This window comes from Sinocyclocheilus rhinocerous, unplaced genomic scaffold (assembly GCF_001515625.1).
Source record: "Sinocyclocheilus rhinocerous isolate Xijiao unplaced genomic scaffold, SAMN03320098_v1.1 scaffold1259, whole genome shotgun sequence".
In the NCBI taxonomy this organism is placed as follows: domain Eukaryota; kingdom Metazoa; phylum Chordata; class Actinopteri; order Cypriniformes; family Cyprinidae; genus Sinocyclocheilus; species Sinocyclocheilus rhinocerous.
This window is the reverse complement of record NW_015650717.1, coordinates 68,153-81,384: the sequence shown is the minus strand read 5'-3', so window position 1 is coordinate 81,384 and position 13,232 is coordinate 68,153. Positions and strand designations below refer to the sequence as shown.

Genomic DNA, 13,232 nt, shown 5'->3' with positions numbered 1-13,232 from the left:
TTACTTATAATGCGTGCCCCCCAACACTGTATATATATATATATATATATATATATATACACACACACTTCATAAAGATAAACAAAATTGTGCCAAAATTTTATATAATATGACTATTACTCTCATATATGAAAGATAAACTGTCCTATCCAGATAAAATAAGTAATATTATATTAAATTTTAGCACAATTTCGTTGATCTTTATGAAGTAGAGAGAAAGAGAGAAGTGAGTAGAGAGTAGAATTTTAAAATTGGGCATTTTTAAAAATAAAATTACAAATAAAATAAAATATTAGTTTCTAAAACATAAAGCCAACTAAATCCAGATAAAATAAGTAATATTATCAGTTTTGTTGATATTTATGAAGTACCAACTGCTATGATGGCAGGCCTTGGTTGCATGACAATTACATTTGGGCAGTTCCAGTTTTGTTCTGCTGTGTTGCATTGCTTAAAAGCAAATCTAATGCTATAATGACTGTCTTGTTCTTGCATGTTTTCAATTCGCTGTTTCATCACAAGTAAGACTCAAACAGAAGCCCACCTGTACTCCCAGGGCTGTTGTCACGTAAATACATTGTGGCTTTTCTTGAATGAAACTGGACTAGTGCATTGTGGTGAATGATCTATGCTCCCTCTTTGTGTCATAGACATACTGAAACTGATCAAATTACAGGCTCATCTCACACTACTGAAGTTAATGGATGTCCGTAGTTCTTAAGTGTTTGCTTCAGGACCCAGATTTTATAGCAGACTTCAAGTGGACACCCCCCAAAAAAACAGTCCCAAAATTATTTATCATACTTAAAGTAACAAAAATGTCCTTAAAATGAAGCTCGCTTCGTCTGTCTATCTATCTATCTACAGGTGCATCTCAATAAATTAATAGTGAGTTGGTGGGTTTTTGTTAAATGTGAGCCAAAATCATCACAATTAAAAGAACCAAAGTCTTAAACTACTTCAGTCTGTGTGCACTGAATTTATTTAATACACGAGTTTCACAATTTGAGTTGAATTACTGAAATAAATGAACTTTTCCACGACATTCTAATTTATTGAGATGCACCTGTATCTATCTATATATCTATCTATCTATCTATCTGTATGATTAATGATGCAAAAACTTTTTATATCCTGCTAAATGATAAATCCAAATACAGATATCCAGATAAATTCTGATTAACAGTGCAGATAAAGTGTTGATAAATGCAGTCAAGATGCCCTCAGTCACTTCTGAGAGCCTGCAAATCATAGGTGTTTATCTGATTGCTTGTACTTGAAATTTTGATTGCAGAATACTCAATGAGAATTTTTTTTTGACACCTTGCTTTAATTAAACCGGTAGTAAACCTTATGGCAAGGGCTGCATTTTTTGTGACATATTTCTCACATTGATTTTGTATCACATTCCTCCTCCTCCACTCATTCATTCATGCTTTCTCTCTCCTCACACACCCGTTTGTCCTATAGGTCCAGCTATGCTGATCCGATTGGAGACATCAGCGTTCCTGCTCCTCTGTAAGTCTGCTCAAGTCTTTGACATCGCTGCAAGCTGACAGTGAAATTACCCTATGAGCCCAATCATGGGAAACATGTGATCACTTGCCACCCTTGGATTGAATTTTTTCCCCACTTGTTGACACTTGAATCCTCTAACATGCACAAGTTGTCTTTCATTGTATATTTTTCAACATATTTCTCTTTCATTTTCATAACAAAGCCAGTTTCAACAAATCACTGTCATTTAGCAATTGTTCTGGCTCATACTTGTTTTGGTTTTACATTTTTTGTTATTCAAGTATCCTGTTTTTATTCCTGAAAATTAGTTAAGTACATCAGGCGATAGTTACTTTTAAGCTGCAAATTGCAGCCTGCAGAGATTATTTTCTCATATCATTGTTTTTTGTAAGTATAGAGTGCAGGAATGACCAAAACCAGAAACAAGTACATTTTTTGAATGGGTTTTTGGATAAATGCTTGAAATAATTGATTTCCTTGTGATTTTATTTTCAAGCTTTTACTTGTCTTTAAAAAAGTGGTTGCTAACAAGTAGCTACATGGGAGGTTGTCTGGGACATTTAACTAATAGGAAAAGCATCTTGTGTCTTGTGTCTATAATCACGCTCTTGCAAACTATTCTAACTCAAACTTATATAGAATTTTTTTCTAAAATTGAAAGAGTTGTTTCATTGCTTAATAAGGTTTATATTTAGATGTTTATTTTGTCACGCCAGAGGAGTTCATTCCATATAAGCTGTGAATGATCTGCATATTCAGGCCATTTGAGAGAAGAAGTTTGGGGACTGGCCAGATATTAAAATGACCATAAATTCCCTTGTTATTTGAGGTGTATCATAAGGCAAATATTGGGAATACATATGTAACTGGCCATGAATTATTTATTTGCCAAATGACGGTTATTTTCTGCAAATCTGTGCCCGTTACGAAAGGATTCAGGCAAATGGATCCACGGTTCAGCTTTGCCACCTGAACTCTATTGCTAAGAATCGTTATTTTTGCACATTGATTTGTTGGCATGTGAGATTTAATGCACAAAAAATCTGTCCACGAGTTGTTCGTCTAAGTGAAAAAATGTGCTGTTGCTGCAAGATCTCAATTACTGAAAATTGTTTCGAAAAAACAACTATATATTGTCATGTTTTCTCAAGCAAAACCAATTTTGAAAGTCCACTGAAAACATATGGTCATACATTTTTTGGCGTATACGAAGTATGTTGAAGGTACAAGACAGGAAGTTTGGGTGTGGCATATTGCAAAGCTCCTCCCTTTATTAAACAGCCAATAGGCTTTAGTTTCTTGATTTCCTGCTTGCTGTTGCTAGCCAATAGCAGGTTGATTGAGGGGAGGGGCATTCTCTGTCTAGAAAGCATTTGATTGGAGAACAGTTTTTAGTACAGGTTGAGTCATCAATATGCAGCTAACTTTATTACTTGAAGTTTAGCTAATGTAAAACCTGGTATAACTGAACTTTTGTGATTTGTAGTGATAGCTGCTCCAGTCCGCCTCCAGGACGAATGTGTGGGGAATTCATGTTATCCTAACCTCGGTGACCTCATGGTGGGCCGCGCCGGCCAGCTCAAGGCTTCTTCAACCTGTGGACTCTACAGACCACAAAACTATTGCATCCTGGGATACCTAGAGGTCAGTTGTCAAAAGCGCAACACTTCAAGAGGTCTGAATGTCAGTGATGTGGTTTAAAATATGTATGTCTTCAGAGTATTAAACCAGAAATGAAAGTAGATTCGAAGAGTTGCTCCCAGAACATTGCTTGTTGGGTTTGCAGGGAAAGGCTTCTCTGGATTTTAGTACTACACTTCACTTTGAAACTCGGAAAAATATTTGAAAAAATATCACAAATTCCCAAGTCCTTGAACCCTCAAGCAAATACATTTCCCTCAGGACTCCGAGTACAGTTTTCTCAGACATATTTACATAACATCTTCCCAATCCAAACTACCCAGAATGCAGTTCAAGCCCAAAGTGGTCTCTTTTCAGCACCCACACTGAGATTAAAAAGAGACGGAATGCTTTTCCCCCCCTTTTTCAGTGTGGATTGACAGCACTCTGGCTGACCCTTTGGGTGATACATACTAAAGACAAGTTGTGATATGCCTCCCTGAGCTGTCGTATATGTCATTACCTCTTCCCTGCCACAAGACTAATTTATGCCTGTTTCCATATTCCCCTTTCCTCCCGCCTCATACCCCCGGCCCTGTCTATACAGGTGATAAAGCTGGTATGTGGGTGTGTCGTTCAGCAATCATTTTGTATATTTACACTACTTTTCTTTGCCTGAAGAGCCCACCGCAATGGTGCTTCCAATAACAAGTGGTATAAATAAAAGGAAGCTGTAAAAGCACTGAATACATTTCGGGTTGGTTTCTCAGGTGTTAAAATGAGATTATTGATGGGATGGACAGCTCTTGTTCATACATGCCTGCAACAAAGACGTACCCCGCATATCCCCCCTCATTGTCCTTACTATATTCAGGAAATTCTTGTGAATTTTTGCCAGGAGACACTAATTACATAGAATAATACATTACTGCAGGAGCTGTATGAAGTTTTTAAAAGAATAATTCACTCAGGAAATTCTGTCTTTATTTGTTCATTTTCTCATGTTGTTCCAAACCCATAGAAGTTTCTTTCTTCCATGGAACACAAAAGGTGATTTTTTTTGGAAGAACATCTTTTCTTGGTGGGTCTTTTCAATATAATAAAAGTTAATGAAGCCTGCGGCTGTCAAGCTCCAAAGTAAACCCAATAAGTAGTCTATAAGACTCTGTGCACTATATTCCAAGTATTCTGAAAGCATTCACTGGTTTTGTGTGAAGAACAGACTGAAATATAAGTCCTTATTCAATTAAAATCTTGCCATCCACCCTTACTCTCCTTGGCGAATTCATGAGAGAAGTAGTCGAGTTCAATCTTTGAACACATCATTGTTTTCTGAATCATCAGTTTTTGATCCTGATCCAAAACTGGTCGGGGGTTAATTTCCCTACAGCATTGTTAAGCAACTATGGTCGCAAGTTCCATCATTACCAATTCTGTATTTCACAAAACCATAGTTCCAACAAAAATTTTGAACTATTTTAGTTTGTCAAGAAAATGAAAGCACCTGGTACCCGGGGAACCTGTGATTAAATAAAAAATCTGGAAATAAAGCAAAACATCAGAGAACAAAACCAAAATCAAAGTAGTCCTCAGATGCCATGCTTGTTATTTATAGCTATAATCGGACATTAATTTGATCTCAAAATGCTTATTAGCTAAAGTTATGACTCCACCACCTACTTGACGTCATTAACAACCTGTTACTGTATATTGTTGAACCAACATGGTTTGAAAGATAGATCTGCAAGAAAGTTACTACGGATTCTGGAAACAGTCAAGATCAGCTAGTTAATTTCTCCAACGATGCACTGCAGTGTGGTAGGTAGGCGATTCCGGAGAGGCTAGCAATAGTAAGCTAGCTTTGAAAGCATAAGATCCCACCCTTCCTGCAAATCACTCTCCAAAGCCACGCCTCCACCAAAATATATGAACGAGCACAGCACAGGCAGACCAGAGCTTAACCAGCAACATGATGAGAAGAACATCCCCTGAATGATTCATTCACGAATCTGACTTGATTTGGATGACCAGCCATAATTGTTAATGGAGCAGAAAAACAAGTTTCATTCTGTTCATCACACTAAAATTATTACATTTTGCCATTTAAAAGACATTATTGTCCTTTATCTCAAAACTCAGAATCAGCGCAAGTGCTTCATCTGTGACACCAGGAGCCCCTACAATCTCCACCACAATCCCAACAGCCACCGCGTAGAGAACATCATCACCACCTTCCAACCTGAACGCAAGATGAGCTGGTGGCAGTCCGAGAATGGTGCGTTCCTCAAACTACCTTCTTTGCATGAACTTAATTTAAGTACAATTCTGCTGGTACCCCGAATTTAGACTTCATTTTACTTCGTTTAAAAATTCCAGGTGTGCATGAAGTCAGCATTCAGTTGGATCTGGAATCAGTGTTTCAGTTTAGTCATCTGATATTGACGTTCAAGGTACATTCAATGCTTTCCATGTATCTCATTTAAAAACTTGAATTCATTGATATTTTATTTGATAATGTTTTTGATAACAAATGCTCTCAAACAGAGTTTTCGGCCTGCTGCCATGTTGGTCGAGAGGTCGAAAGACTTCGGGAGAACCTGGAAGGTTTTCCGTTACTTTGCGGAGGACTGTGCCAACTCTTTCACCGGTGTCTCTGAGGGGCTAGCAGACAGTATTGATGACCTTATCTGTGATAGTCGCTACTCTGGGGCAGAGCCGTCCACCGATGGAGAGGTATAGTCACAGAGCAATCCTGAATTAATCCAATCTCTTCAATTACTTGTTAACATACATATCAGGTTCAGTCTAACTTTGCTTTTCATCCAGGTGGTGTTGAAAGCCTTGGATCCCAGTTTTGACATCCATGATCCTTACGACCCTACTATACAAGGTTCATGTCTCGTTTGAAGATGTTTTGTTTCTTTTAGAAATATGACAGTAATAAAAATGTCAAGCCAGGATGATGCCTAAAGGCATGTCCAACAAGCAAAAGGCCTCGATATCTTAATGATGAGCTCATTGTGAGCTAGACACTTTGAAAAATTCACTGTAAAGAAAATTTACACTATTCAAACTTGTCATAACATAGTTTGTTCCACTGGTTCGCACCTGCGTTTCTTTTTCAGGACCCAAATCATAACTAATGCACTGATATTTAAATTTTGGCCGATATCAATAAGACAATAGATATTCATGTTACAGCCAATACTGAAAAATTTAAATATCTAATATCGATAACAATATATGGTATCAGTAAATTCTTAAACAACATAAGCAATACTTCTTATGGTCCTCAGAGCTGATCACCCTGACGAACCTGCGAGTAAACTTTACCCGTTTGATCACCCTGGGCGACACGCTGCTCACGCGACGGAGGAGGAACCCACAGGATAAGTACTATTATGCCCTCTATGAGATGGTGGTTCGGGGGAGCTGCTTCTGCAATGGCCACGCTAGTCAGTGCATTCCCGTGGATGGCACACGTGGAGATACCTTTAGTGAGCCTGGCATGGTGAGCATACTCCTGCTAAAAAGGAAAAGCACATATGAGACCTCCTCTTTCTCCTAGACAGCATTGAGATTAATTGGGAGATTAATGGAGACATTACATTTCTCCTGACCTCAGATAGTCTCCTAAGTATCTTCTTTACATTTTCAGAAGAGATCTTAATGTCTCACACTGTGCTCAGATTACCAAAGTCATGAAAAGTCTCAAGTACATTTGAAACAGTTCATTTCTGAGGAAGGACTTTTAAGTATAGTCCCATTCTTTGTTCTTTACACCATTTCTGAAAAATATGCATAAATGTATTTTTTCTTTATAGGGCAGTTAACAATAATTACTACCTGTCATGCTTTAGTGTAGTAGAACGGTTTTGCTCTGCTTTCGTAGGTACCTGTTTTTATTCTTAAATTACTAGCTTAGTTTAAAGAAATGATATATGCTTTAAAATGATTGTATGTTTTACAGTCTTTTGATATTTGCTTTTTTCTGTCTTTGCTCAAGGTACATGCTAAATGTGTTTGCCAACACAACACTGCAGGGTTCAACTGTGAGCGCTGTCAAGACTTCTACCATGACGCCCCCTGGAGGCCAGGTGGAAAAACAGACTCGGATGTTTGCAGAAGTAAGTGGCACTTAGCTAGACTATTGATAGTTTAAAACACAAAAGACAATTTAAGTGGCTGGAGGAACTCATTAAAACACTGGGAGTAACAATGAAAAGCCATATGCAACTTTTCCTTCAATGTTTCAGGGTGTAACTGCCATGGTCATTCAGAGAAGTGTCACTTTGACTTAGCATGCTATCTGGCCACTGGTGGGGTTAGTGGTGGTGTGTGTGATGACTGCAGGAACAACCGTGCTGGACCCCAGTGTGATCTGTGTGGGCCATATTACTACCAGGACCCTCAACGCTCTATGGACGACCCCAATGCCTGTATACGTGAGTGACCTGGTGAACAATAAAATCCTCTAGATGCACAAAGAAATTATTCTATTGTATGTTTTTCATTGTTGTCCTCTGAAATAATCATTCCATTCCGGTGGAAAGCGTACTTAGATGTTTACATTTATTCATTTAGCAGATGCTTTTATCCAAAGTGATTTACAAATGAGCAATCCAAGAAGCGATTCTTCATAAAGAGGCAAAAAACAAACTAAATAACTTTTCAGGATGCATTTAAGTCCTCCCAGAAGTGATGAGTTTTCAGCTGTCTCGTGAATATTGCCATGGACTTAGCATTCCGGATGAGGGTGGGAAGATCATTCCACCAGAAAGGGATTTTGTGCCTCTCTGCGATGGTACCACAAGGCGTCGCTTACTTACAGACCTTAAGTTTCTGGAGGGGATGCAGACTTGTAAGAGCTAGTGGAAGTAGGAGGGTACGGAGCCCATGGCTGATCTGTAAGCAAGCATTAATATCATGAAATTGATGCGAGCCGCAACTGGTAGGCAGTGCAGAGCGATAAAAAGAGGTGTGACATGGGCCCTTTTGGGCTCATTGAAGACCAGTCGAGCTGCTGCGTTCTGAATCATTTGTAGAGGCTTAATTGCACATGATGAAGTACAGCCAGAAAGACTATTGCAGTAGTCCAGACTAGAAATGACTATGGCCTGGACAAGAATTTGTACAGCATTCTCCATTAGGAAAGGCCTGATCTTTCTGATGTTTCCTATCCAGCTTGTGAATGTAATCCTGATGGCTCAGTGGACCGTGGTCTGTGTGATCCAGTGACTGGCCAGTGTGTGTGTAAACAGAATGTTGAAGGAGAGCGCTGTGACCGCTGCAAGTTTGGGTTCTACGGGTTCAGCCGGGACGACCCTAGTGGCTGTCAGTGTAAGTGTTCTTTCACCCACAGAATGGGACTCAACTGGCGCATTTCTTACTCAATAACGTCTTAAAATGAGTTTGAATAGCTAAGGCTTTTTGCATTTACCTACTTGCCTTTTTATCTGATCCTTATTCATTCATTTATACATGTCCAGTGTGTAGGTGTAATTTCATGGGAACTATACGCACTGGCAACCCTTGTGATCAAACAACTGGAACATGCATCTGCGAGCCATTTGCTTTCGGCCCACAGTGCGACCAGTGTCTGGTGAGCTGAACCTCTCCATTAGACCACAAGGATATAAACTTAAATAGTTATTAATGCTTGGAAATGTTGATATTCCGCTTTGTTGTCCAATTTTCCAGCCAGGTTATTGGGGTCTGGGAAACACAGTCTATGGCTGCTTACCCTGCGACTGTGACATTGGAGGGGCATTGAGAACCGAGTATGATACTACAGTTTCCTTTCTGAAACAAACCACAGATTAATTGTTTACAAGTCTGTATGTGCATATTCACACAGATGTTCCTCAGTGGATGGCCAGTGTGAATGCAGGCCTAACATGGTAGGCCCCAAATGCAGTGAGCCGGTCCTTGGATATTTCCTGGCCCCGCTTGATTTCTATATCTATGAGGCTGAACATGCAGCACCTCGGGTGAGAGACTGGGATGTGATTTTTGTACTAAATTATATTCTTAATCATTCATAAGAATGAAGAGACCCTCATGACTTAGGGTCATTTCCACTTCCGCTTCCACAGATGGCAATTTCTCCATTTATACAAGCCCCTCCATTGGTCTACCCCCTGGAACAGATACCTGTACGACCAACCAAGCTCCCTCTCTGCCCCTCTGCCCCAAAACCCTCCCCAACACCTTATGAAGAACCTGAACCCCCAACGGTGAAGCCGTCTCCGACCCGATTCAACCCCCATGTCACACTACCCATCTGTGAGCACTACTACAGACAGAGAGGTTATGACTTCAAGATCAGTAATGGCAGGGTTGTGGTGGTAAAGCGTGAGAAGCGGCGAACTCGAAGACGAAGACAAGGCCAGGTAAAGTTTGAACTGTCAGATAAACAATGTGTCCAAGTTATATTGTCACAAAATTTAATGTGATTGTCTTACTTCATCATTCCTGTGCAGAGGACAATCCCCTTTGAACCAGGCTCACCTCTTCAGGTCATCCTGCAACAGCGCACCCCAGATCAGCCCATCACTTGGACTGGACTGGGTTTTGTGCGAGTTCAGGATGGGGCTGGACTTAGATTTAATGTCAGCAATATACCAGCTACTCTTGACTACTATGTAGTTGTCCGCTATGAACCAGAGGTCAGCCAGTCTTTTCATTAAATATTTGAATGTCAGTGTTTGTTTGAAATGTTTTGGTCCATTTCACATTTATGTACTCAAAATGTTATCTTTGCAGTCCACCGATGATTGGACAGCTTTTGTGAACGTTGTATCTTTTGGATCAGGGGATAGACGTTGCCTGAATGACCCGTTTGATAAAATGTTTACTCTTCCAGCCTTTGGAAGGTGAGATTTTTGTATAGTGTATTTTGCATATATTTAACAGGTTTTTGTTGAGTACTAATTTAGTAAAGGAGATTGTTCACCCAAAAAGGAAAATTCTGGCATTGTTTACATATGTAATGCCCATGCTGTTCCAAACGTGTGATCTTCTTTTTCCTGCAGAATAGAAAAAAGACATTTTGTCCATACATTGAAAGTTAGTGGGGTCAAATGTTGTTTTGGACACCATTACCTTTCATTGTATGAACTATCATTTAAGAGCTCAGGCTCTTGAAAGTATTTTTCATGTCAAGTAAAATTATTACTAGATCTACTTCATCTAACTACATTTAACTCTTTACATACAGGACAGCCACACTGGATCTTCCAATATGCCTCAGTGATGGTAATAAATACCATGTGGACATTACTTTTAGAAAGAAGCCCAGTGCCGACCCTCAGATCAGCTCATACATCCTGATTGACTCTGTAAGATTTCAAACGATCAGACCTTGTTTTTGCAAGATCATTGGAAAAGATGACATTGAAAATTATCTACCTTTTGTTTAGTAAATTTATTTATCCTTATTCACGTTCCATAGATGGGCCTCATTCCCAAAGTGGACTCACTCCCAAACTTCTGCATACAGTCATATCTAGCTCAGTTTCAGCAATACCGTTGTATTGAGTTGGGTGCACAGGCAGGACAGCACACCCTTCCTGAAGTATGTGAGAAACTTATTGGAAGTATGTCAGCTTTCATTCACAATGGTGCAGTGTGTGAGTATCGTCTAAATTTACATCACAGATATACACACGCATTTAATTCCATGATGCATTGTTACCTTGTATTAACTATATGCATCTGTGTAAATCAACAGCTTGCAACTGTCATCATGTTGGAGCGTATGGCTCATCTTGCAGTAAATTCGGTGGACAGTGTCAATGCAAACCCAACGTTATTGGTCGGTGCTGTGATTCCTGTACTCCTCTGACATATGGGCATGGGCCAGGTGGCTGCTCACGTAAGCCACATTCTCATATTCAGAGATGACATGATATAAAAAAACATTTTCGAAACCATATGAAATATGAATACAAACAGAATGTTTTTAGAACATGGCACATGTTTCGTAAACTAGATTCTTTATCTTGGACATTCTTATTTGTCATTGACTCCTCTAGCATGTGACTGTGATCCGTCTGGCTCTACCGCTGAGCTTTGTGACCAGACAACTGGTCAATGCTCGTGTCGAGAAGGAGTAACTGCTCGTAGATGTGATAAATGTTACCCTGGCTACTACGGTTTTCCCCTGTGCAGACGTTGCCAATGCAACGGGTTGGCTGACATCTGTGACCTGGTCACTGGAGACTGTCTGGACTGCAGGGAACACTCCGCTGGACCCCACTGTGAAAGGCAAGAGAGGATTTGATATCATATTGTTTCATTTTCGGTGTTACACTACAATAAATGAATCCTTACAATTAAAAGGATAGTTCACCCAAAAATTTTAATTCGGTTGTTAATTACTCACCCTCATGTTGTTCCAAATCCATAAGACCTTCGTTCATCTTCAGAACACAAATTAAGATACTTTTGATGAAATCCGAGAGCTTTCTGACCCTGCATAGACAGCAACGCAACTGACACGTTCAAGGCCCAGAAAGGTAGTAAGGATATCGTTAAAATAGTCCACATGACATCAGTGGTTTAACCTTAATTTCATGAAGCTAAGAGAATACTTTTTGTGCATAAAGAAAACAAAAATACAGCAATAACCAACAGCAAAAGCAATTCAGCAGCAGAAGCGTAGCAGATTTATTCCACCAAGACTAAATAAATAAACAGTCAAATCCATTACCATGCTAAAATCTTCTGAGAGTTGTCATAATAGAAATATCTTAATTTGTGTTCTCAAGATGAATGAAGTTCTTATAGATTTGGAACGACATGTGGGTGAGTAATTAATGACAGAATTTTCGTTTTTGGGTGAACTATCCTTTTAAGATGCTAATGGTCATTTTCTGTTCCAGGTGTAAGGATGGTTATGTTGGTGACCCTGTTTCTGGGAAGCCATGTGAGCCATGCTTATGTCCAGATGTGAACGGAAGTGGGCGCTTCTTTGCCATTTCTTGCAACAAAGATCCATACTCTGGAGCTCCATACTGTGAATGTCTGCCTGGACATACAGGTCCTTGTTCACTCTTTCATACAAAGCATTTCCAAAACCATCAAAGAGTCTTCCAGTTACCTGTTTGATGTAACACACAGTGAGGGAAGTAAAGATACAACACTGTAAAATAAAAACACCTACATTTTACCTTACTCTTGTAGGCCTAAACTGTGACTCCTGCTCTCCTGGTTACTACGGTGATCTGAGGTTGCCCGGCGGCCAATGTGAGGAGTGTTGTTGCAACAATAACATTGATCCTCGTGACGGTGAAGCATGCGATGCTGTAACTGGCGAATGTTTGCGGTGCTTACACAACACAGAGGGGCCGCGCTGTCAGAGCTGCAAACGTGGATACTATGGCAATGCGCTCACTCAAGACTGCAAAGGTACAGGTTTAAAAGGATACATTGCTCTATTATTATTATAATTATTATACATTTTATTTATAGGCGCCTTTCATGGCACTCAAGGACACTTTAAAAAGTCCATAAAACAGGGTGAAACAATAACAACCAAAAATAACCATATTTCTCTGGTTTCCTATTTCTAATTACAAAACAATGACAGTGCAAATGATAAATATTTTAGGGGTTTTCACATCGGGTAGTTATAGGAACTAGCCACCAGGGCGGTCCCTTGAGAACTAAATTTTCCCCTAGGCCCATTTTCCTGCTTACATTCACACTGCCAGTAGTAACTCTGATGTGACATAAGCCAGCTGACAGCATTGTCATATATAACGACATTCAACAATATCAACAACTGTAGAATGAAGATGGCTTCGTCCATCTATTGCTCTTTTCCGTGTTAGTGGAGTTAGCTTGTTGAGAACGTGAGTAAACTGTGTTTACATGGCTTTTTATAGGGATGCACCGATACTGATACTGGTATCGGGCCCGATACTGAGCTCCTGTACTCGTACTCGTTAAAATGCCCCATACCAAACGCCGATACCACAGAGCATGTTATAAGTGCCATATTCAGACAAAGAAACACCAACAACAGACAGCAGAATGGAGTTATTAGAGATTAAAGATGTCTACGAAGTATATGTATGCAATGAATATAA

The 13,232-nt window shown here is 39.6% G+C and overlaps 1 protein-coding gene across 1 annotated transcript in view; it reads left to right on the top strand.

The window, feature by feature from the left end:
• lamb4 (laminin, beta 4) overlaps nt 1–13,232 on the top strand; it is a 23,000-nt gene that overhangs the window by 1,024 nt on the left and 8,744 nt on the right. Inside the window, exons 3-24 of the mRNA XM_016517783.1 lie at nt 1,471–1,518; nt 3,005–3,162; nt 5,278–5,413; nt 5,515–5,588; nt 5,683–5,871; nt 5,965–6,028; nt 6,435–6,649; nt 7,145–7,265; nt 7,395–7,583; nt 8,323–8,478; nt 8,628–8,740; nt 8,839–8,918; nt 8,996–9,128; nt 9,234–9,530; nt 9,621–9,806; nt 9,904–10,013; nt 10,358–10,478; nt 10,592–10,769; nt 10,871–11,014; nt 11,175–11,406; nt 12,024–12,181; nt 12,325–12,549. Coding sequence (XP_016373269.1) covers nt 1,471–1,518; nt 3,005–3,162; nt 5,278–5,413; nt 5,515–5,588; nt 5,683–5,871; nt 5,965–6,028; nt 6,435–6,649; nt 7,145–7,265; nt 7,395–7,583; nt 8,323–8,478; nt 8,628–8,740; nt 8,839–8,918; nt 8,996–9,128; nt 9,234–9,530; nt 9,621–9,806; nt 9,904–10,013; nt 10,358–10,478; nt 10,592–10,769; nt 10,871–11,014; nt 11,175–11,406; nt 12,024–12,181; nt 12,325–12,549 — 3,327 coding nt within the window. The remainder of the gene's footprint in view (nt 1–1,470; nt 1,519–3,004; nt 3,163–5,277; nt 5,414–5,514; nt 5,589–5,682; nt 5,872–5,964; nt 6,029–6,434; nt 6,650–7,144; nt 7,266–7,394; nt 7,584–8,322; nt 8,479–8,627; nt 8,741–8,838; nt 8,919–8,995; nt 9,129–9,233; nt 9,531–9,620; nt 9,807–9,903; nt 10,014–10,357; nt 10,479–10,591; nt 10,770–10,870; nt 11,015–11,174; nt 11,407–12,023; nt 12,182–12,324; nt 12,550–13,232) is intronic.